At 36.3% G+C, this 26,106-nt stretch overlaps 1 protein-coding gene across 1 annotated transcript; it reads left to right on the forward strand.

Moving 5' to 3' along the window:
• Positions 1-573: 573 nt before the first annotated feature.
• Positions 574-20,830, forward strand: UBLCP1 (ubiquitin like domain containing CTD phosphatase 1). The gene is made up of 11 exons (XM_065919018.1): positions 574-826; positions 4,532-4,729; positions 5,513-5,604; positions 6,230-6,315; positions 6,397-6,512; positions 7,544-7,642; positions 9,946-9,983; positions 10,544-10,642; positions 13,162-13,278; positions 18,047-18,174; positions 19,737-20,830. The coding sequence occupies exons 2-11, from the start codon at positions 4,576-4,578 to the stop codon at positions 19,762-19,764; spliced, it is 957 nt and encodes a 318-aa protein (XP_065775090.1). The 5' UTR covers positions 574-826; positions 4,532-4,575; the 3' UTR covers positions 19,765-20,830.
• Positions 20,831-26,106: the final 5,276 nt, after the last annotated feature.

Here is a 26,106-nt window from a genome sequence, read left to right on the forward strand (position 1 = left end):
TTCACTGTACCAGATAGCGGGTGCTCCAAATTTTCATTAAAGTCTGTAATTCTTTTGTGAGGGTTTGTAATTGGCTTTCTTAGCATAATGAAGGAAGACGTAATAGAGGTAGCAATGGGCAGGTAGACATAATTCGATACAAGACTACAGTAATCTCGATGGCAGCTCTTATAATGACATCTGCTTGCATGGTTCTCTGAGACTTGGGCTTGCCCCTTTCCTGACGATCCTGTTTATTCTGGGATTGGGTAAAACGGGTAGAATTCTAAACTCCTGAAATTACTAGTGTTGGTGGCCCCTGGTGACAGGTAGAGTTCTCAAGTCCTCAGTCCTCAAATATCACCTTTCAGGCCTCATTCGGAACATGACAAAGCCACACGAGTCCTAGGCCCGTCTCCACGAGGATCTCCGTTCACCTGAGTAGGCCAGCGCACTGCCGCCGAACCAGCTTCGACTTTGTCGAAATAATACCACAGACGTCATACTCCCGCAGCTCCCGCCCAACTCAAGGGCCCTCCAGCGGACGCATGCGCAGAACTGGCGAGGGCCCGCAGCCACCCAGGGGTCGCAGGCGTGTGTATAGCGGTCCCATTCTCGGAAAGGCCTGCTTCCCTCGTCGCGGTGAGGCAGTTCCTGGCGGCGACCATGTAGTATTACTACCCGAAGAGAAACAAAGGAAGAGATTGTCCCGTCTCTGGCGCGCTTCCGTTTCAAACCCCAACTTCCGGTTCGTTAGCCGGTTCCGGACCCCACCTCTCACTTCCGGTCGCCTTGGGTTCCTCTGCGGTCGGTTCCTGCATCCGCTGTTGGTTCCGCTGTGTTCCAGGTGAGGGGACGCTGGGCATCCCTGCCCACTGCCCGCGGAAACACCGTTGGGCTGGAGGACCGCAGCTTTGCTGCCCTCGCTGCGCGACCTTCACTGTGGTCTGGCAGGCCGCCTGGGGCTGCGTTAGGGTGTCCCGCCCGCGGCTACCGTGGTCCGTGCGCTGCCCGGGCCTCCGGCCCCGGCCCGCTCATCACAGGGGCCGCCACCCTCGCATCCAGCTTCCTCGCCTGGGTGGAGGGCTTCCCGCGCCTCTGTGGGTTTTGCGTCCTCCCGTCTCATTCCTCCCTCTTCTGGGGCTTGTCCATTTCTTCCCCCTCCCTGTTGAACGTATCCCGGCCCTTTTGGGTTTTGGGGTCTCTGCCTGCCTTCTGTGCTGTCCCATAGCTGCCTCTTGGAAGCCCACAGCGCTCTCCTCTGCACTCGCTCGCATTTGCTGCAGCCGTGCTTTCCAGAGAATGAGTTGACAGTACTTCAGTAGTTACCCTTTATTAGGCAGGTTGAAAAGTTAATTCCCCTCAATTCCTAAGGTGTTTACTTAGGCTGATGGTCCTTTCAAATTGACCGCCTTTGCTACTTTTTAGTTGTGTGGTCTGGAGCAGCTTGTTTTTCTTCTTTCTCAAATTTCTAGTCTGTATAGTGAAGATAGTAGTTGTCAGTTTAGGATTGTGAAGATTAAATGAGATTATTCAATAAAGTTGTCGAGCATGTTATAATTTTTCTATCTTCACCACAATTTGTATTGCTTATAAGTGCTGTCACGGCAGTTATTGCACAGCTTAACGCTGTTGTCATGGTAAACATTACTACCTTGACTAGACAAGTCACCACTGTATGTTAGGTGGAGGAATTTATCCAGACAGCCGTTCCTGACCGTAGTTTCACCACCATAAAGGTATGTTCCTTGCTAACTTGTTTGGGTTTGATCGCCATCCCTACCCCCAAAATAGTTTTTCACTTTATAAATCTGAAAAGGTCTGGAATGACACAAAACATTAGAATTGTGTAAGAAAAGGCCAAGTGTGAAAACAGAAAATGACTCGTGTGTTTGCATTGCATTGCTCCATTCTTGTGAATGACCTAAATATTCAAGGAGTAAAGTTTAGTATAACTTTGAAAAACAGTTTTAAGGGCTTTTGCATTAAACTTTTTTATGGTTATTTGTTTTGTTGTGCCTAGTCCTTCAGAGCAGTTGTCAGTTTGGAAGTCCACTTGTGGCAGGGGTGATATGTAACATCTGTATACTGCTTTACTTTAAGGCTGAGAAAATTGAAGAGCCTGTCTAACTTTAGCATGCCTCAAAGATGGGGGCTGGAGTGGGGGGCGGTGGGAACAGGGATTGTTAAAACACAAATTGCTAGGTCTCTTCTTTCCAGGCCCAGTCACTTTTCTAACAAGTTACCAAGTGGGGCCAGTACTGTTGAATGATCTGGGGACCACACTTTGAGAACACGCATCTAGAGGCACAGTGTGGACTCTGGGAGCTGGTGATGGACAGGGAGGCCTGGCGTGCTGCAGCATGGGGTTGCAAAGAGTCGGACATGACTGAGCGACTGAACTGAACCTAGAGTTTAGGTGATCTCACTTCAAATGTTATGCCCTGCCCAATACAATGTGCTGTGTTAGCGCTGTTTGCATTCCTAGCTCTTGTAAGCTTTAATTTTTTATTTCCACTTCTCAAAGAAAAATAATATTTAAATGGTATTTCAGTGTGACACGAAAGGCCTATTTGACTTTTTGTTTTGAGGAGTATAGCATTTGTTAGAGCACGTTCTCACCAAATAAAATACATTGCTCTAAAGTAGCATATCTTCTTTAAAGTTTTAGTAGAGCAGGTTATAAACATAGAATGAATGTAAGTGAATTTATGGTGCTCTTTTCTAATGGGCATGCTGAAGACATCTTGAGTTTCCAAATTACATTGGCATGATAAGATTCAGAATTTGCCTTCTTTCTTGTTGTTGGTTGTAATAGTTGAAGAGTGCAGTCAAATGTTGTGTTAAATATATTATGACAGCATTTGGAAATACCACTACTTTTAGATGAAAACAGTCTAGTTCTCTGACTTGTTGGGGGAGCAAACCTGAAAACTGGTAGAAAGCTTTATGGTGGGGAAGACCTACCTGCTATCATTGATGAGTGGCAGCTGCTGTATAATCTTTGTGTACTTTATCTGTGCCTGTGGGTTTTGTATTTACTGATCTTTGGTACCTTAGGTTCAATTCAAGAGAGACACAAGGGGAAGAAACTTGAGATTTAGTCAGAAGACCTGTGGAGTTATCAGCTGTTTGCCCATGAGCCAATTACATAACCTCCCTGAACTCCTAGAGAATTCCATGGACTGTATAGTCCATGGGGTCGCAAAGAGTCGTACATGACTGAGCGACTTTCACTTCACTTCTAAACTCCTGTTTCCTTCACAGTGAAAGAGAGACAGTTCTTACCAAACAACCTTGTTAAATGAGATTGTGTAAAAACTGTTCTTTGTATTCAGTTCAGTTCAATCACTCAGTTGTATCCGACTCTTTGTGACCCCATGAACTGCAGCATGCTAGGCTTCCCTGTCCATCACCAGCTCCCAGAGCTTGCTCAAACTCATATCCATCCAGTAGGTGATGCCATCCAACCATCTCATCCCCTGTGAAAAGGTGAAAGTGAAAATCGCTCAGTTGTGTCCGACTACACAGTCCTTGGAATTCTTTAGGCCAGAATACTGGAGTGGGTAGCCTTTCCTTTCTCCAGGGGATCTTCCCAACCCAGGGATTGAATCCAGGTCTCCTGCATTGCAGGCAGTTTCTTTACCAGTTGAGCCACAAGGGAAGCCCAAGAATACTGGAGTGGGTAGCCTATCCCTTTTCCAGTAGATCTTCCCAACCCAGGAATTGAACTGGGGTCTCCTGCATTGCAGGCAGATTCTATTCCAAATGAGCTATTAGGGAAGCCCTGTGTATTAAATCTGAAACAAATAATGGCCATTTACCATTTATTTAATGCTGTGACTAAAACACTGCAGTTCTAGTTTTTGAAACTATTTAACCAATACTTACTTGTATAGTGCTACCTGTGTGCCAGGTAGTATGTGACTTATAAAAATTAACTTACTCCTCATGAACCTTAAGAAGTAGTAGGTAGTATTAGCATCCCTATTTTACTGATGAGGAAACCTAGGCACTAAGAGTCAATTAACTTTCTAAGGTTAAATAGCTAATAAGTGGGATTCCTGACCTCCAAACCCAGGTAATCTGACTCAAGAGTTTGTGCTCTTAACAATTCACTGTCCTACCTTGCAACTGGTAAATGAACATGGATGGTCCATCATGGAGGAACTTGCCTATAGCATAAACCTGATCAGAGAGGGAGAAATACGTCGCTCATTATTGCAGCTTTCCAATTGAACAGGAAGAATCTGATAGAATATTAGAGGGTTGTAACTAAGCTAAAAGTTGGGAGGGTGGAGGAATTTTAACTTTGACTCCTAATAACTTTTGGTGTTCTGATAACATTTCTATAAGTAGAAAATCCTGTTTCTCTACCGTTAAGTTTTAAAACAGGACTCAAAGTATGCAGTTATAAAACTTAGAGCTTCTACACATCTTTTAAAAAATTTTTTATGAATATAGTTGCTTTGCAGTGTTGTGTTAGTTTCTGCTGTATGACCATGACATCTTTGATATGTCTGTTTCAACATGTATATGGCTTTCTTTCTAGGTATCTTTTTCAGAACAAAAACTGCCTTATCATATGTTTCAAGGATGGCTCTTCCTATCATTGTAAAATGGGGTGGACAGGAATATTCAGTGACCACACTTTCGGAAGATGATACTGTGCTGGATCTCAAACAGTTTCTCAAGACCCTTACAGGAGTGCTACCAGAACGCCAGAAGTTACTTGGGCTCAAAGTTAAAGGTAATTTTCCCCCTTCTTCAAATTTATTGCATTGATATATTTATAAATCCCTATATTAGCTATTATCAGTTCACCTTAATAAGTCTTTCCCCCTGGAGGTTTCTTTGATAGGAATATCCCTGGAACTATTTTAGTGATACAAGTAAGAATATTTAAGGATACTTGGAAATAACACCACTATTAAGATTACTTTTGATTTCCTCTGACAGTTGATGTTTGCTTGTTAAACCTTGGACATGGAAGTCCCAGGTAAAGAGTGTAATTTGTAATATCTGTCTTCTGGTACAGTCTTTTCATTACAACTTGGGCCTTTTACTCTCTCCAAATTACCTTTTCTCTTTTGAAAGTAATAACGATTTAGAAATTATCAGCAATATTCATATTCAGTTAAAAGGCACTTTTAAGGTGTTTGTGTTTGTTTTATCATTGAAGAGTGAGTTCTGAGTAGCAGCAGTAAATCTACAGTTATCCCAGACACTCAATTTTCAGGACTTTCTGGAAAACAGTTGTCTTCATCTTAAACAACAGAATAAGAATAAAACATGAATTTAGTTAGTTGAATTAAAGATGTTCCTCTAAGATGGAGTTGGGGGGAAAAACCCAACCCTGTGTTAATTGCTCTTCATAGTGTGTTAGAAACTGCTAATTCAGCAGTAATAGTTTATTAATTTAAGGGAAAAGAACCTGCTGCGGGATCTTTTAATGTTAGGGTTTTGTATAATGGGATAGTGAAACCAGCACCTGAACTTTTAGTGAGAAAACAGTCATCTGCTTGTATTGTAGGCAAACCTGCAGAAAATGATGTTAAGCTTGGAGCTCTCAAACTGAAACCAAATACTAAAATCATGATGATGGGAACTCGTGAGGAGAGCTTGGTAAATGTTTACTTTTGTTACATTTGTCCCATTGAAGATGTGTGCATGCTTAGTCGCTCAGTCATGTCCGACTCTTTGCGACCCTATGACTATAGCCCTCCAGACTCCTCTGTCCGTGGGATTTTTCTGGCAAGAATACCGGACTGGGTTGCCAGTTCCTCCTCCAGGGAATCTTCCCAGCCCAGGGATCAAACCCACGTCTCCTTCATTACAGGTGGATTCTTTACCATTCTTTACCACTGAGCCACCGAGGAGGCTCCCTTTGAAGATGTTATGATTTATGTCACACTGTTACATCATAGTTTTAATTGTGGTAAAATTGTCATTTTAATAGTCAATAGAAAGTAAAAAATGCACAATGAATGTGGTATTAACTTAGCAGAAAGCAAACACTGGGGAACTTGTCAGTGTACGCAGGCAGCTTTTAGTATAGTAGTGGTGATCATGGTCAAATTTAACGTGGTAAATCTGCCCAGTGAACATACATAAAATGTGAAAGTTTTCCCATAGCGTGTGCTTGCAAGACTCTTGGACTCAATTTGTACCTCTTAATTTTTTATGCTATGCATCTATTTGTTATGTTAAAGATAATATGGTAAAGCAAAACCATTTTTCGTCTTAATAGGAAGATGTCTTAGGTCCACCTCCTGACAATGATGATGTTGTTAACGACTTTGATATTGAAGATGAAGTAGTTGAAGTAGAAAATAGGTGAGTGCTTTTCATCATCAAAGGGAATTGGTTGTAATACAAGAAAAAGTGAATCTTTCATCTGATTTTATTTTTCGTTAGGGAGGAAAACCTACTGAAAATTTCACGCAGAGTGAAAGAGTACAAAGTGGAAATTTTGAATCCTCCCAGGGAAGGGAAAAAACTTTTGGTACTAGATGTCGATTATACGTTATTTGGTAAGTCAGCTGAAACTGTGTTTCATGGTCTGTTACCAGTAACAGCATTTTCCCCTTTTATTTGTTTTTTTCCTTGCACTATGAATTACTTGAAAGCATTTCTTTTTATTTTAAAAGTAAATCATTTATTGTAAGCAAAAAAAGAAGTCATATGTAATCCCAAGATCCAGATATCTTTTTTTATGTGTTAATTGATATCTTTTTTTATGTGTTAATTTCCTGGATGTTTATATGTATATCCTTTTCATGTTTACTTAATGATATGTTCAACTTTTCAGTCATTTTGTGTTCATTGTGAGTTAAATATAACTAATTTTTGGTCTGGTGGTTTTCTAGTTTATGAATATGTGATAATTTAATCAAGCCATTCCCTATTTATTAACATTTTATAAGGATTATTTAAAAATCATTTTTGATAGTTTATTCCTGGTTTTCTGTTATGTTCAAGACAGATTCTTGAATTTAAGAATTTGACATTTGATATTTCATGTCAACAAAAAAAGATGTTCATTTCATCCTTTAATATTGCCAGAAATAATTAGTTAACTCCTGACATTAAAATGAGCATATTTACCTCTAGTCCTAACCTTTAAGTACATGTCATAAGTTAGAGTACATTTATTTTAAAATTTGATTAGTAAATTAATTGAATCTGTCATTTTGGTGAAATGGGATTATATTTGGAAGGTGAATGGCTAAAAAGTGAGTATATCTGGCCCTAGTCTGTTTTTCATATCCTAAAATAAGATCTATGTTTTAGAGATTAAATGAGAAGAAAACTTACTGTTTATTATATAAACCTGAATTCTGGGTATTGGCTCTTTGCAAATTGAACAGAATTGATCAGTTAAAATTGGATTGCAAGAATACTGAATTGTGTGCTTTGAAGATGTCCCTCTGTCAACTGATAGAAGTTAGTCTGAAGTAGTTAGTATTTTGAGTGTTTCTGTTTTATTTCAGAAGTTTAATCAATATTAGATACTTGTCCATGATAATAAACTGATCATCATCTCTAACTGATTTTCTTTTAGACCATAGGTCTTGTGCAGAGACTGGGGTAGAATTAATGCGGCCATATCTTCATGAATTCCTAACATCTGCTTATGAGGATTATGACATTGTTATTTGGTGTAAGCTGTATTTCTTCTTTAGATTTTCATGAAAATAAGGTTGTTGCTTACATTACTTTGCTTTATAAAATGTGACTTAAATTTTATTTTGCAAATTTCTGATGAAGCATGTTTGATACTTTCATCCATCACAGTATAAACTTATACGTGTATTTGCCAATACCACTGAAATACTTAAATATATGAAGAGAGTAGTATATAGTGTGAAATAAAATGGCCTGTTTTCACAAGACTCCAACTTGATAAGGATCTTTTCTTTCTGATATTTACTATAGAATCTTTGATGTTTTAGTATGCTGTTGCTTTCTCCTTTCTTCATTATTCTAGTCTTAGAACATTGGAGAAACATATGTATTAAAACAAATTTACAGTGATATAGTTCAGAAATAAAGGCAATATGAATTTACTTAGGGAAAATTAATAAGTGGGTTAAAGCAGTGTGACTCAAGTTGTGGTCTGCCATTCCAGGAACTTATAGGTCTATGATAAGAGTGAGTTTGCTTCAGAAAAGTAAATTTACTGCATTACTGAGCACACTGTTTAGTTCAGGTGACATTGTTTTTTTGTGACATGATTTTCTGAGAAGGAAAGGGGAGTGGTGTATTGATTTGCATGTCACCTTCCCACAAACATTTTAAGTTTTGGCAATGTCATAAGCAGAAAAGAGCTATCCTAATTGTGAATTAAATAAACTCCTATCAGCTAAAGATGGTACATTTAACTGTACTAGGTTACTGATTATAGAGGCTACATACTTCTGCAGTCTGTAAATTTCCTTTGTATTTTCTCTTATAATCAGAGTATTTCAATAGTTTAGTATTAATATGAGTGCATGTCCATTATAACTAAATACATAGTTAAATATATAATTTTCTGATTTTTGAGATACAGAGGAGAAAGCTTCCTAAAAAACAGTTTTGTGTTCAGCAGTTCTGACTTCTGAGATGACATTTGAGAAAAACGTTTATCCTCTAAATGTTATTAGAGTAGACTTAGGAATTTTGAGAACGTTTTACAATCATATATTTAAAATAGGTCATTTTTATAAATTTCATAGTAGTACATTGAAAAGGGCATCTCATTTTGTAGCTAAGTAGACTAAGGTTTTAGTTCTGGCTCTGACGTTATTGATACTGGGCAGATCAATTCATCACTCTGAGCCTTAGCTTCCTTATCTGAGAAATGAAGATAAGGAAACCTACATTACAGGGTAGTTATAAGAATAAAATATCAATATAGCAACTAGTAATGTGTCTGACAATAATTGCTTAATAGTTAGAAATCCTTTTTATTAGCTGAGAATCTTTCTGTTTTTCATCTGGGAATTACAGATTCAAAATATATACTGAATTAAAAAATTATTTTTCCCTATCACATGATTTGTTGTCATTGTAGACACATCATTCTCTAAAATTTTAGTTCAGCTGACCAATTTTGCATGTAAGGTGATTTTGGTTCTTATATGTATGCTAAAGATTTTTATTCCGAGAACTTAGGTACCTCACGTGCCCTTAAAAAATAACATATATGCGTGTGTATACATACTTTAAATAACTGAACTCCTTTTTCCCTTTTGAACTGTTTTGCTCTGTAATACCTATGTAGTTTAGCCCAGTAACTTGAGATGAGTAATGCACATGAAACTGAAGGTTAAATTTTAATGTCAGTGATCTCAAAGTGGTTGGGAACTGGCAGTGAGCAGGTACATGACATAGATGCAGTTTATGAATTTAGTTGTCTCAGACTTTTTAAAAGCTGCTGGACTCAGTGATCACTAAGTTTGTTGGGCCTGGAAAAATTCTAATTTTCATTAGCTTATATTGACATACATACATATGCATCTGCTTATGTTGACATACATACATACACACGCCCATGCCCACACAACTCCCCCCCAATCCCCACCACCTGTGTGTTACCTGGCAGGGGGAACATAGAAGAAAATGGAGATCTAGGCACCCTAAATTCAAGTTTAGAACTGATGGAGAATAGTAGCAGGGCTGTTTTTAAAAGGGTGATTAGGTCTTGAGTTATGAATTTCCTAGGTTCAGAGTTCCCTTTGAGCATTGGTGACTAGTATCTTTTAGAGAAGAGTTAAAAATTGTTGTCTTGAAGACACAGTAAAATAAGTTTATTTTTATAAATAATTAAAAGAAAATTAACCATAAATTTGGCTAGGGATTATTTGTGATGTATTTGAACTTTTAGTATTGCTTAGAAACTAATTTATACAGAAGAAAGTTTTTTTTTAAATTAAGTTCAAACTTTTCATATATATTGTGTTATCATTCCTCATGTTTTAGCTGCAACAAATATGAAGTGGATTGAAGCTAAAATGAAAGTAAGTGTTAGAAAACAATCCATTTAAGAACATTTTGAAACTGCTTTTGTCTTCTTAGAAAGTCCTGAATTAAATTAATCTCATTGTCATTGGAGGACATTTAGTAGCAAAACAAATGTCAGTATCAGGAGTTAGAGGTGTTTTTCAAGTCTGCTTAGTGGTGATTTGCTTTGATTACCTATGTCTTTTTCAAGATAAAGTACAGCAAAGCTCCTGTTCCTCTTGCCCTCATTTTACGCTAACACTTTATTTTCCTTCTTTTGTCTGGTGTGTGATGCTTAAAGGAGTGATGCTCTTCTAAAATAGTGAATTAGGAAGTAACCTGTTTCTGGTAGTATATTGAAAAGGGCCCCTCATTTGGAAGCTAAATAGACTGGGGTTCTTTGGACTACCATTTGCTGAATCTGCTTAGTGAAACTAAATGCTTGCCAGTTGTTGATCAAGATGTGGTAGCCAGGGGATAGAAAGATGTTGTAATAGGAAATTATGCTGGACAATTCGTAAAGCCTGGGATTGTCCACATTATTATATTTTAACCACGTGAACATTTATATTTATAGGAGCTGGGAGTGAGTACAAATGCAAATTACAAGATTACGTTCATGTTGGACAGTGCTGCTATGATAACAGTGCATACTCCAAGGAGAGGATTAATAGATGTAAGAAGTCATTTTTCTTTTATTTAAAGACTTGCTTGTTTTCTGATATACTATTTGCATTTGTATTGATGGAATAAACTATACAAAGAGGTTAGAAATCCGAGTGGATAATAGAGTATCAATTGAGTTTTGACAGAGGAAGCTGTATTTCAGGTTAATAGATTTGAATTTTAGTGACAAAATTAAGAAGCTTAAGGAAGGGGTGTCAGGAAAAGTCATGGTTAATTGTCCCATGATGATAGCAGCACAGTGTAGACAGAGTAGATGAGAAAAAATACTGGATATCTTCAGGGAAGATAGTAGAAACAGACAAGAACATACTTGTCTTGGCCTGTATGAAACTGATAAATAAAAGCAGATGCATCATGATGCATGTCTTTGGGGTGACATATGTGAAGGCCTAAAGAAAATAAGAAGAACCATCAAAAAAGATTTGTGCCCGAAAAGATTAGGGTTCTTCACTTTGTCTACTCATCAAGTAACTAGTTATATTATGAGCTTTTAGTGTCTGCAAAGCCCTGCAGTGGGCACTGTTGGGAATAAAGAGATGAGAACACATGGTCCATGCCTTTTGGAAACACACAGACTAATAGGAATTGGGGAGAACTTAGCAAACTAGGAAAATTTAGAAGAGACAGTATTAAAATTGTCCATCATAAGTCATATTATGTGCATGGGGATTTCTCAGTAAAGGAAATTAAATATACATCAGGAGAAAATGTAATTTATTTTCCACTGAAGTGGTACATTTACAAAATCTAAATAGGGAAAAGAAGTGTGGCAAATGTTAAACATAGGAATGTTTCTAATAATGAAAAAGGAATAAAAGGAAATTCTCAATAAACAAATCCCCACCATAGTAGAGAGTTGATTGTATAAGTTTTTGTTCACCCATTTAATGGAATGCAGCTAACTATTTGATGTAGTATTTAGTGCTTTAAAATTTTTTCATGATACATTATTAAAGTGAAAGAAATATTTTAGCAGTATTTGCAAACTGTTAGAAAATAGTTTTTTTAACCTTTGTTTGGTTCAGGGTTTCCCTTAGCTTAACAAAAGATCTGTGAACTCTTTGAGGCTGCCGCTGTTTATCAGAAAGACTGGAGGTAAATATACCAGAATATCTAGTTGTAATCTTTGGTACTAACTGGATTATAGATATTTAAAATTTTTCCTTTGTCCCTTTTTGTGCTTTCACAATTTTTTCCCCTATAGTCAGCAATGTTACTTCTCTAATTGAGAGCAAAGTAGCGCATGTTTTGGGGAACATATGGTGCTTGACCTAATTACAAAATGACAGCTCTATTTAAGAGGATGTAGGATTTCTAACCCTGGCTATCATAAAACTCTTGCCTTATTTCTTGAGACTTTTATGTTGGCTAAGAAAACAAAAAATCTGGTTTATTGTTTCAGTTCCAATATATTTGTCTTCAAGTATCTGGGGGATTTGTTTCAGTAGTAAACAGATAGTGCAAACACATACAGCAGATAAAATTTTAGTGAAATTAAAATATTTCAATAACATTTTTTGTAGTAGCAAGAACACTAAGATGGGAAAAGAGACTTTCTACATATTAAAATAAATTATAGAAGGGAAAAAAAAAATTTTTAAATGACAACTCATCACCATTTATTTACTACCATTTAATTTCATATAGTTATTACGAATAGCATGTAATCTCATATCACAAATGAGACTCCTGCATTCAGCAAAAAGTACTTTTTCTTCTCAAAGTTAGTGTATTAAAAATTTTTTTTGAATGTATAAAATATGTTTACATGATTCACAAAGTATGTAGTGAAAAGTCTTCCTCCATCCTGAACCTTCAAGCCACTTAACTCTCCTTCCTATAGGCAATCACTGTTACTTCCCATGTGATCTTACAGAGAATTTATGCAAGTATCAACAGATATGAATATCTGAGGAGTTATCTTTTTGAAGGCTTATTTTAAGAATTCAGAAATACAAGCAAGAATTTACAAATTATGATATTTTTGAAGTTAAGCAGTCAAATGTGCTAGAAATTGTGCACCTGTACTATTGAACTAAAGAGAAAAAGTCAATTTTTGCTTTAGAAAATATTTGAATATTGTAGTAAAAGAGCCAGATACATTGCTGTTAAGGTTTGCTAGTTTTGAAAATAGACCCCAAGTGAAACCTCAGGTTCTGGGGACATATGATTGCTCAGCAGATATCTAAACAATCACTAGATTCTTACTTTTAAAATTAAATACTCTTATTTTAATCCCAAACCTTCATGTTAAAATTATTGGAAGTGTTATAATGGGCTTAGTTCCATTAGACATGAACAGACCTTTCAAAAGTTAACACTGGGAGATACGTTGTCCCTTAAAGTGTGTTCCCTCTCAGTTCTGGTCTGTTCACAGAGCCAGCCATCACTGTCTTGTGGTAAAGGAACACTCTGGCATAGTTATGCAGGCATTTTGCAGTATTTTTGCTTCTAAGAAAGGATGAACTATTTATGAAATTTGAGTTAAATCTAAGTTTTTGTTCTAAGGTAAAGCCTCTTGGTGTTATATGGGGAAAGTTTTCGGAGTTTTACAGCAAGAAAAACACCATCATGTTTGATGACATAGGAAGAAATTTTCTAATGAACCCACAGAATGGACTAAAGGTAAGACATAATTTCCTTGCTATTCTCATGTATGCTGGTATATGCAGTAGAACTTTAACGCACTATTGACTTTCAAAGATTTTTTCAGGTAATATATTGTGCTGGCAAGAAAAGCTTACATGTTTAGAGAAATTCATATAAAATTGAACATTTTCGCACGGTACCTCCTTAGTTAACCAACTCATCTAGATGTTTTGTTTTCAGTTAGCTCTGAGGAACAACATGAGCTTACTGACATTGACTTTGAGCTTCAAAAGTGAAAGTATCAGACATTGTTGGATTAAGGATTAAGGATTGTTGTTGTTGTTAAGTCTTTAAGTCATGTCTTACTCTATGTGATCCCATGGACTGTAACCTCCCAGGCTCCTCTGTCCATGATGATTCTCCAGGAAAGAATACTGGAGTGGGTTGCCATGCCCTCCTCCAGGGGATCTTTCCAACCCAGGGATCGAATCAGGTCTCCCTCATTGCAGGCGGATTCTTTACTGTCTGAGCAGTGTAAAATTGGTAAGAGAGAAATTGAAATTTAAGATTTTTGGTACCTATGTGGCTGCCTATGTGTCAGTACAATGTGAAAATGGAAAAGATAACTTTATATTATGGTACTAATGCAAATGAAATCTCCATTTGAAGTCTAAATTCTGACACTAAGATATTTTTAATCTCAGTCCTAAACTTTTCCACAAGCTGAATTCTTGATGACTTTAAAAGACAAGAGAAAAACTTGAAGAAGATACATTTTTGAAACTATCCTTGCAGACTATTGATGTGGCCTTTGATGTACAAGGAGGATAGTTGAGGGAAATTTTATTAATCTAGGTAGTGAATTGTCACGAATATAAAAACTGTTGACTTGGAAGGAAAGTACTAGGGGTAGATTGGTGGTTATGTTCCCCTTTAAAAATGGTTTCTCTTTGAGGCTTTAGGAGAAGTACTTTTCCCCTGTGTGGTTTACCAGGTATAAGACACAAAAGTACATTCTTCAGTCTTGAGCAAAGATTCAGTTGATCTAAGCTGAATATTTTGTGAAACCAATGGCATCTGTACTGGAAAGGAGGTAAAGTCATGGTATTCAGGGAATGATTAAAAATTTTTTTTTGGTTGAGGTATAATATTAGTTTCAGGTGTACAGTATAATTTATGATTTGATATTTGTATATATTGTGAAATGACCACCACAGTAAGTCTAGTTACATCTGTTACCATACAGTTATTTTTTTCCTTGTGATGAGAGCATTTAAGATCTACTCTCTTAGCAGCTTTCAAATATGCAATATGGTATTATTAACTATAGTTATTATGCTCTACCTTATATCCCTATGACTTATTTTATACCTAGAGGTTTGTACCTTTTGACTTTCTTCATTTCTCCCACCTACCCATTTCTGGCAACCACCAATCTATTCTTTCTGTTCTCTGTTGGGTATGAGCTTGGTTTTGTGTGTGTGTGTTTTGTTTTTGTTTTTTTTAGATTCTGCATATAAGTAAGACAGGGAATGACTTTTGAGAAGAGTTTAAATTAAAAAAAAAAAAAATATATATATATATAACTTGCATTTGTGTTTTTAGAAGAAACATTTTCCCAGCCAACATTTGGGCCCTCCTCATCTCTGGATCGGAGAAGGCAATGGCACCCCACTCCAGTACTCTTGCCTGGAAAATCCCATGGACAGAGGAGCCTGGTGGGCTGCAGTCCATGGGGTTGCTAAGAGTCGGACACGACTGAGCGACTTAACTTTCACTTTTCACTTTCATGCGTTGGAGAAGGAAATGGCAGCCCACTCCAGTGTTCTTGCCTGGAGAATCCCAGGGACAGCGGAGCCTGGTGGGCTGCCGTCTATGGGGTCGCACAGAGTCAGACACGACTGAAGTGACTCAGCAGCAGCAGCATCTCTGATATAGCAAGATGATGATACAAATGTCTAGTACTTTAGAGCAAGATTTTTTTTTTTTCTAACTAGAGTACTCAGTAGAATCACTGAAGGAGTTCCTAAAAATATGTTAGTTTCTACCTCCAAAAATTCTAATTCGGGAGGGGTATTTTTAAGCATTCTACAGGTAATCTCTCTCATGTTTCCTTTTGAAAACTCCTTTTAAGAAGGTAGTAATTAATGTTCTGCCCACATTGACATAGAAGTGGTTTTGAAATTGAGAAGTATTCTTAAACTCTGTGTTTGTTACCACTGTTTCATAATACTTTGGGTAGAAATTTTAATGATTTCACAGAGATCTTAAAGACTGCTTATTTTTGAAGTAGTTAACTTTTCATAATAAAAGTTTGTTAATCTTAAGGTTTGAAGTATAACATAGGAGGCTTTGTCAATTCTAAATCTAGTACTGAAATTAAGGAACTTGAGTTTTGGTCATGCACAAACAGTAGTTACTCTGAACTTCACTTTTATTATCTATATAAGGAAGTGGAAATATAAGAGAATGCAGATCATCTAAATATTCTTAAGTTCCTAAAAATGTTTTTTTGGTTATGCAGCAATAGTGGTAATATATGTTGATCACTTAGATTATTCTGCAGCAATAGGGGTAATATATGTTGATCACTTTGATTATTCTTGAGAATGGAACAGTGATTATACTGAAACAGTTGAAGTCAGTTAGGTCAATTTTTTCCACTTAACTGGTTTAACTTTTAGATCTATATTCTTTGGGTTATTTTAGTTTTGTTAATCGGGCTTAAGACCAATTGTTTAGAAAGTGAAAGTAGCTTAGCAGAGCCTTGGGTTGAAAATCTTATTTACTAGGCACTGACTCTGTACTTTCTATTTCAGTCTAAATCTTTTCCTGCTTTTACACTGGAAATCACTTTGGTACATTGTATATTAATAGTTTAGAAGTTATTATGTTGCTTTTACAATCTTTAGTTACATGAGGGAATACTTCAAAATATTACAGTATTGCCCAGGATTGTACAAAAGCTCATGTCACCACATTCTGATACCATGCGTGTTTGTGCCTAACTGCAGAGCTTACGCAGGCCCCTGCAGAGAGTCTCCTTGATCTCCTGCAGTCGCTGCTGCTGCTGTGCGGCAGCACTCCCTGTTTGGAGGCAGGTTCTCCTACAAGAGCTTGCATCTGTGCAGACTCTGACAGCGCTTACTGGTGCCAGTCAGCCACCCGCTGACTCACAGCTGTGGAGGTCCTCGGCCCTAAGCTGTTTTGATGCAAGTAGAACCTGGGATGTATGGGAATATTTTCTTCTGTTGGTTTCAAGCTGTTGTGTGTTTTTCCAGTGACACAGAAGTATATAAAAATTCTTGTGAAACCTCTTCTCGTGACTGACACGGTAACGACTCCCGTGGGCTCATTGTTCCCAATATGTAACAATGATCAAATGTCATGTTTTTAAATGTCCCTGTGTAAAATTGACCAGTTTGCCTTTTCTCTCAGTCACAATAAGGATATATTAATATTTTACTAAAATGATTTATTCAGTTCTTACAGGAGTATTTTTTTAAAAATATTTTTGTATAGTGAAAAAGTTCAAACATACAATAGAACTGCTTGGAATTGTATAAATTAGCCCCCAAATATGCATCATCCTGTTTAAACAACTTGTTAATTCATGAATGTTTACTCTATACCTTAACTGTTTTTCTCTCTTTGATATTTTACAGCAAATCCTAGACATTATTTCATCTAAAATGAGTTAAAGGTTTATGAAATGCTGTCTTGAGTGGTATATAGATGAGCAGGTTCTTTAAAAAAAGTAGAACTCTTTATTGGAACTGTAACATAAAAGTACATAAAATGTATAGTTTAACATTGTTTTACAGAGAACTTGTATAACTACCATTCAAGTCAAGATATAAAATTCCTTACTAATTATAGTCTTCAACCCTGTCCATCATCCTGACTTTCATGCTTTTGAAATGAACTTTTTATCATAATAAAATATATTGAACTTAAAAATTCAGAAACTATGACCACTTTTTATGGGAAAACTCATATAATTAAAAATACTTCAATGGAAACTTTAATAATAAAGAAAAATACTTATGATACAATGTGAGTGGAAACAGGTTATACCAATGCATAATATCTTAGTTATATAAAAATTTCATAGAAAAATACTGATGTGAAAATAATCAGACATTTATTTTTCATCATTAGTTTGTTCTTCCATACTAATATATGATAATGATGTTTTATTCTCTAGTATTATAATACAAAGTTGATTTTTAAAATTTATTTAAATGTTTTCTCTTTTCTTTCTTTTTTTTAAAATAACAAAACAACTCTGTGGAGGACTTCTGGGGTTAAATGCATATGTAATATTGCATTTTATTGTCCGAGAATTTTTTTTTTTATCAATTTTTGATCTTTGAAATTATGTAATAATAAATTTATGGTTTAAAAAAGTTTATCTCACTCTACTATAAATCAAGCTTGTATTGTGTACCGTTTTAATGAATGAAGTGACGTGAATGAGATTATTTAATTAGTAAGAAGCAACTAGATAGAAGGGGGAAAGTCTTAGGTAGTTCTGCAAAGTAGAGAAGCCATGTAGGGTTGAAGAGCTGTAAGATAGCTAGTGTTCTCAAGTTCATACTCAAAGGCTAATAGAAGGCAAATTAGGTGGAAGGGGTCTTCTATTATAAACACACCATGACTGTCAGTGAGATAATATAGAAGTAATTCTTAGTATTGACATCCTTGGTGATATTAATTTCATTGACTATAACTTAAATGTACAAGTTTGTACTATTTTTCTTATTGCAATGTGAATTGTTGGATAATGTCTGTTTTCTAATAGATAAGACCTTTTATGAAAGCACACCTAAATCGAGATAAAGACAAAGAACTTTTAAAATTAACCCAGTACCTCAAGGAAATAGCAAAACTAGATGATTTTTTGGACCTGAATCACAAATATTGGGAAAGGTATGTGTCATTTGCTTATTCATTTATTTCATCTGTACGTTAATGAATGAAAAAATTGTCTAGTAACTCTGGTATACACATAACTCTTATTTTTTATTTAAAATGGGTAAATTCTAAAGCTGTTTTGTAATCTAGTGACATCTCCCCTGGAGGTGTTTTTCCCTTTCGTCTTAACCTCTAACTTGTTCATAAACCCACATCTCTTAAGACCTTCAATATTTCTTTAGTAGAGAAGATCTGAGAGGCTAGTACATGTTTTTAATGATACCTGTTAACTATTTTGTAACATTAAGTGGGTCACTCTTTTATGAATCATATGAGAATGTAGTCCCTGTTCTCATACTGTAAAATAATGTCAGGATAAAACAAAATATGTTAAAATGTTTTTTGTTAAAAATTACAAGTAACCTCTGTATGTAGCAGAAAAATTAGAAAATTAATTCCTTTAGGCACACAGTTGTGATTATGAAAGATACCAGCTTGGTGTCTTGTCTTCTAGTCTTTTTTTCTGAGCACAAATTTAGATACAAATCTACACATAGGTTGCATGTAAACATCAAAATTTTGCAGGAAAAACCTCTGGAGGTGCAGGAAAAACCTCTGGAGGAGTGGACAGGATTATGTACTGCAAGTATTCTTTTCGAAATAGATCTTTAAAGATTGGATTTCACTAATACAGCAACAAAAGAAACTTCATGTGATACAACACTCTGGCTGAATTACACTTTTGGCCTTTCAGATCACTGGTACACTTTTGTACTTAGATATATACTTACATAAACTTGTAATATGCTTCTTACTAGAATCTCATAATATTAGGACTGTCATTTTTATACCCAGTTCCTATAAATGGTGTAATAACTAAGTCATAGGAATAATAGATGCCAGTGTGAGCAAGTTTTACCATTAAGACTTATCTAGATCTCCTGATTTTAAGAACTCTTTCTCCACCCCCATAGCTCTGAGTATAGTAATTCATAAATGGGAGAAATAGAGATGTAAAAATTTTAGTTTGTTTGCAAATTCCTATAAAATAATATGAAAAAAAAATTTGTCTGTTTAGTGAATTAACATCTTTACACTCTTGATCAGAGTTCTTTAGCAGCTTTGGCTCACTACCTTTATGCAGGAAGATCATTAAATGGACTTCGAGTTTTGGGGGAAATTTATAGTATTAGCTGATACATTGGTTTCTCATTCGGAAGTAAGACAGTATGTAGTGACAGCGTGCAGCCTCCAGAGTCTTGTTTTCAATCTGAACTCCACCACTTTCTTGCTGTGTGAACTTGAACAAATTGCTTAACCTCTTGTGACTATAAAATAGAAATAAATTCTCATTGAAAACTCCTCATAGAATATTGTCGAGACTAAATGAATTAGTGCATGTATTTAGAACAGTACTTGGCACATAATCAATGCATGTTAGGGATTATTAACCGTTATTACTTATCTTGAAAAGGTTTGTTATTAAAATAATCAACTTTCTTTGGGGAGGAGTGTTAGATTGTTAACCTGAATTTAGTATAATACAGCTTAGACATCTTTATTTTGATTTCTTGCAGGTATCTCTCAAAGAAGCAAGGACAGTAGTTACAAGCTGTACTGGCAGTTATTGAAGATACTTGACATCCAGGAACAGCTTCTTGCTTTTGTGCTAAAGATCATCATGATAGTGCTGGACACTGCAGCACATACCGACTGCTTATACTTGGTCTTCCAGTTTTTTTGTAAATTTAATTTTATATTTTTTGAAGGTCATAGCAATATGCCAAAAAAGAAGAAAAAAGCTCCCCCCCCATATGAATATACTATAACTCTTAAAAAATATTTTCTCCAGCATAGAGTAGTGAGTCCTCCCCCGCCCTACACCCCCCACACACAAAGTGGCAGAAATGTATACTTAACAATGTCATTTTGTGACTTTGGAAACAAGTATGTGTTGTGTTTTTGTCTCAATGTGTTGTCTAAGCCCAAACCCATCTTGAAACTACTGTTTTTCTCTTTAAAACCAAAAAAAAGAAATGTTTTTAGTAAGGAACCTAATTTGGTTTGCTTAAAATCACCAAGATTTTTTTTTATTCCTTTGTCATAAACACAGTTTCTCTTCTTACTCCACTACTTACATTTCTAAATTCTGACCTGTCTCAGTTTGGCCTGTATGTGTGTCAGTGTTCTTTGAGTAAAACTGGAAAACGTCTGCTGTGATACAGATATGTCATAATATGACAAATAGTAAACATAAGACTGAGGAATGAAAGTACAGAACTAGAGTGTGTTTCTTTGTGGTGGCCAAGTAGAAGCACTCCTGCCTCAAACCATTGTCTTAAAAGCAGTTAAAAGCAGTACATTTTCAAATGGGATGTATCACTGGTTCAGCCCTGAAAAGCATGAACAAAAAGTTTTTGTTCTGTTCCAGCTCTGTCTTGTAGAAGTGCAGACACTGTTTCAGTGAAAATACCTAGCCATAAGATGAAAAAAAGATTTATTTGCAATGCTTGTGCCTGCAGATGTAATGTGACCACTGTTTTGTGTTGACAGTATTGCTTTATACAGTTCTTCTACTTGAAAGGAATCTGATTCTTTCAAATAAACATGGTATATATTGTTCTTATGGGGGGCTATTTCAGTGGTGTAAATAATAAATCTCTTTTCTTAAGACATTGGTTATCTGCTCTATATTATCCCAGATATTTTGCCTCTTTGTTGAATCATGAAACACACACTAGGTTCAGGTAGGCACTTATTGAAAAAAATTAAATGTGTATAGTTTTAAAAGTGTTTATATCACTATTCATGCATTTGGAGTTGATTTTAGCAACTAATTAGATATGTGAGCTTACTTATTTCTAATAGGCACCTTGTTTTCAGAAGTGTTTTGTGTGGTTATTATAAAGGTATAGAGCGTAGAAGCGTTTGAGAACCCTTAATTAAAATGATTCAGTGAGAGCATTTTAACTATGAGGCTAAATTTAAATATTTAAAGATAGAACAGAGCCTTTTAGACTATTTCCTTGGCACATTTCCCCAGTGTAAAAAGCAGCTTCTTATTCTAAGTTAGGCATAGAAAGGGCTTGATTTTTTAAGAAAGTTGAAAACTTCTTACAGGTTGATAAAGAGCAAACATTTTCTAAGTCACTGTAAACTGAAATATAAAGCTTAGCAGTCTTCAGGAAGCAAAGCAGAATAGGATTCAAGAAAAGTTTTTTTCTGCCGTTAGGTGGTGCTCTAAACCAAGGTTTATTAGTTGATGTGCTAAATTAAGCAGTCCCGAGTGAACCTTGTCACTGTCAGCTTATTGGAATCACATGTGCTTGTGTGGTTACTGCATTCATAGTGTGAGAATTTTAGTTTGTCTTCAGCATCTCATGATTTATTGAGCAGATGTATCTATATATATCTGTGTATGTGGTGTACACAACAGAACCAAGAGATGACTTCATTCACATGCATACTCTCGTGAAATAGCAAATTAGTTTTATATATGCAAATATTCCAAACTTTCAGACATTAGTGCCTAACAAAGTATATTTAATCTAAAAACTGCAGAACATCATTAAATCTTTGGTTTATAGGGCTGTTTGAGACCTGGTAGCCCCTCAGGTCCTTTATGAAAATCAAGTTATTGGGTTAATGATATCTGTAGAAGTTACTCAGTTGTATAAAGACAATAGATAAGCAAGTCATAATAGTAAGGAACCGCATCTTGTTTTTCATTCATAGGAAGGAAGATGGTTGTCTTGTGGGGAGGAGGTGAAGCTGTACAGGAATAGGGACTGGGAAAGAAGAAGAATATGCAAAACAACAGCATGGGAAAAGGGAGATCATTTAGGGTGTGGCTTGGTTTTTAAGTGACAATTGCCAAGAATAGTAGTAAAACCTAAAAAGTAAATGAACTGGTTGAGGATTTTTCTCATCCCAAATAATCAACAGAACTCTCTCAGAGGGACAGATTGTTAATTTCCCCTAAAGTATTGGTACATCAAAATTTATTAATGTTTTTAGCTGGAGTAGCAGCCCAAGTGGTGTCCCTAGAGATTAAATGCTTCAGTTCCATTCAACCGCTCAGTCGTGTCCAACTATTTGCCACCCCATGAACCTCAGTACACCAGGCCTCCCTGTCCATCACCAACTCCTGGAGTTTATCCAACCTCATGTCCATTGAGTCGGTAATGCCATCCAACCATCTCATCCTCTGTCGTCCCCTTCTCATTCTGCCTTCAATCTTTCCCAGCATCAGGATCTTTTCAAATGAATCAGCTCTTCGCATCAGGTGGCCAAAATATTGGAGTTTGAGCTTCACCCAGGACTGATTTGAACACCCAGGACTGATTCCTTCAAGATGGACTGTTAGATCTCCTTGCAGTCCAAGGGACTCTCAAGAGTCTTCAACACCACAGTTCAAAAGCATCAATTCTTCAGGGCTCAGCTTTCTTTATAGTCCAACTCTCACATCCATACATAACTACTGGAAAAACCATAGCCTTGACTAGACAGACCTTTGTTGCCAAAGTAATGTCTTTGCTTTTTAATATGCTGTCTAGGTTGGTCATAACTTTCCTTACAAAGAGCGTCTTAGGTATTTATGTAAGGATACATTAGTTTTTATAATTAACTTTGGAAAAAGCTATGTGGGTCTTGTGGGAATGCTAAGTATACAGCACTTAAGGAGAAATCCTTGATGATTAGTTGGGTAGATTTATTAAAGACAGAAGCTAATGCATTTTAAGAATTGGAACAGAAATCAGTATCAGGCATCCTGCAGGTTTGCAAAAGGATGTCAATTACTTAAGGTCGATGAGGTTCCATGTAGAACATAAGATCTTTAAAACCTCCCACTCTTTTAAATCTTTTAAAACTGGATGTTTCTTTTTTTGTGAGTTCTCGCCGTGCGTGCCACACGGCCTGTGGGGTATTAGTTCCCCAACCAAGAATTGAACTCACACCCTTGGCAGTAACATCATGGAGTCCTAACCACTGGACCAAGAGGGAATCCCCAAAACTGGATGTAAGTAAGCACTTCTTAAATGCTAGCTTAAGGATATTTCCTGATACACAGTGTTACTTATTAAAGCACTGATTTCCTTTTGAAAAGCTTTAAAAGTTGAACTTACAGTTTGTATGAACTGTGGGAAAGCAGTCTTTAAAAATACCAAAACGAGTGATATTTTATAAGTCAATATAGCCACAAGAAACACAGATTGTGTATGTGTCTAATCTGTGATGCTGAAGACCAAACTGATGAACACAGAGGTTATTAAAATAGCAATTTTTGACTGAATGCAATTCTCTCAATTCTGTTCACAGGTCTTGTTCTTCCTTTACTCATTATGATGCCTTTGAGAGTTTTTTAAATTGCAGTATAGTTGCTTTACAGTATTTTATGAGTTACAGGTATATAATAAAGTGATTCATAATTTTTAAGGGTTATACTCCATTTATAGTTATAAAATATTGATTGTCTTCCCCATGTTGTGTTATATACCCTTGTATAAGAGCTTATTTTATACCTAATTGTTTGTACCTCTGTCTCCCCTGCACTTATGTTGACCCCCACCCATTCTCTCTGCTATTAACTACTAGTTTGTTCTCTATATCTGTGAATATGAATTTTTTTGTTTGTTTTAGTTTTATTCATTAGTTTGTTGTATTTTTTAGACTACACATGTAAGTGGTATCATAAAGTATTATCTTTGTCTGGCATATTGCACTTAGCATAGTGCCCTCCAAGTCTATCTGTTTTGTTGCAAATGGCAAAATTTCCTTTTTTAGTGACAGTAGTATTCCATTGTATATTCATTCATCATTCATTGTATAGTCTTTATCCATTCATCTGTTGATGGACACTTAGATTGCTTTGAAAAGGTACATGCAGCCCAATATTCATAGCAGTGTTATTTACTATTCCCAGTTCTTGATTTCCTGGAGCACTTTTGATAGCTATCACTTCTTGTTGCATAGTTTGTAAGGAGAACAGTGATGGTTTCCCAAGCCTTAAGAAGAAAGGGCAAGGCATATGTCAGAAAAGAACCTTTCCTTACTGTATCTTAGGCAAGTGTCTCTAATTCCTTGAGCTTTCCCTTCTTCACAGAAGTTTTAATAATGTGACCCCATAGGCTGTTGCAAAGGTTAAATGAGACAATGTGTAAGTACTTTCAAGTAGCAAAGGCTTGTGTGAATTAGATATTATTAAAAGTAGTTCAGAACATGTGGCTGTGGCTGAACTATCTCATTTTTGAAATTATAATTAACAATATAGTCTTATTAAAAGGGAAACTTTGCTCAAGTTTATTTTTTACAATATTACCTTGGTTTTCTGAGAGTTCTAAATAATCAAGGAAAGTAGAATGAGGAAACTCTTCTTATGATCCAGATGTTTTTGCAGATATTGAAATGCTTTTAGTCTGCAAATGCCACTTAATAATGGTGTGAATGGATGATCTGCTGGATATGTTTGAAACTTTCACAGTGTTATAATACATCTTGTATAGTGGAATATTAACATTATTTTAATCTTTTCACTGAATCCAGCTGTTCCCAGATAGAAGCGTGCTAATTTTGCCATGCCATGTAAAAAATAGGATATCATTCCAAAGCACTGAATTTTTTAAAACCTTTTTTTTTTTTTCCCTTACACAAGGATACTAAGGTACATGTTTTTCCTCAACAGTTTTGGCAGAATAAACTGTCTGTGCAGGGACCAGGAAATCAACATTTAACATGGATTTGTTAGTACCTATTGTGTATTTCAGATGTGTTTTTCAAAGGTAAACAACAAGATTCTCTACTCCCAAAGAGTTTATATTCCAGTAAGGAAAACAATTAAAAACTTTTTTTTTTCAAAGAGTAAAAAGTGCTATAAAAATATAGTAATGTGATAAGAAGTGTGTGGGGTGGAGGGGCTGTAGAGTAGTGACTGAGAGCAGTAGGGGCTAATGTGGGATCACCTGAATGATAAGAGGCCTTACTCAGAATATCACAAAGAAGAGTATTGTGGGCAAAGCTAAGAGCAACTGAGAGAACTTAAGGCAGGAATTAGGTGGGCAGGTTCAGGGTCTAGCGGGAGGCAAGCGGTGGCTGAGGAGAGCTGAGGATGGAGAGGGAGGCAGAGTCCATGGGATCGGTTGGATTGTGTAGGTCACTATAAGTAACCTGGTGAATTCCCAGTGACAATTCGTAGTGAAATGGGAATAAATGAAAGATTTTAAGGGAATGACAATTATTTTAAATTTATTTTTAATTGAAGGGTGATTGCTTTACAGTATTGTGTTCATTTTTACCAAACATCATCATGAATCAGTCGTAGGCTTACCCATGTCCCCTCTCACTGGAACCTTCCTCCCACTTCCCTCCCCATCCCACCCTTCTAGGTTGTTACCCAGCCCCGATTTGAGTTGCCTGAGTCATACAGCAAGGAAATGACAATTTTTAAACAACCTTATTGAGATATTTACATACTCTTAAGATTCACCCATTTGAATTCAATGAACAATTCAATGTTTTCTAGCATATTTATAGAGTTGTGCAACCATCACCATGATCTAATTTTAGAATCTGATTTGTTTAAAAGATCATCTTGGCTCTTGTGTGGAGAACGGATTATAGAGGGGGAACAGGGTAAAAGGATAGTATCAGTTAGCAGGTTAGTGATGTTACCCAGGTGAGAGATTTTCAAAGTGACCAAAGGAAAATTGGCATTTTTTCACTCTTTCATTGCATCACTTGCCAAATACCTGTTGAGCCTGTGCTCTATGCTAGGCCCTGTGCCAGGAGCCAGGTCTCCAGTGATGGAGATGATATTAGACGTGATCCGTGTGGAGCACACAGCACACGGACTGTGCGTCTCCTCGCAGGTTTGACGAGGATGCTTCTTTCATCAAACCTGCAGGGAAGAGTCTCTGACTACACCTGCTAAAACAGCCTTGTCTCTGTGAC

This window comes from Muntiacus reevesi, chromosome 1 (assembly GCF_963930625.1).
Source record: "Muntiacus reevesi chromosome 1, mMunRee1.1, whole genome shotgun sequence".
In the NCBI taxonomy this organism is placed as follows: Eukaryota; Metazoa; Chordata; class Mammalia; order Artiodactyla; family Cervidae; genus Muntiacus; species Muntiacus reevesi.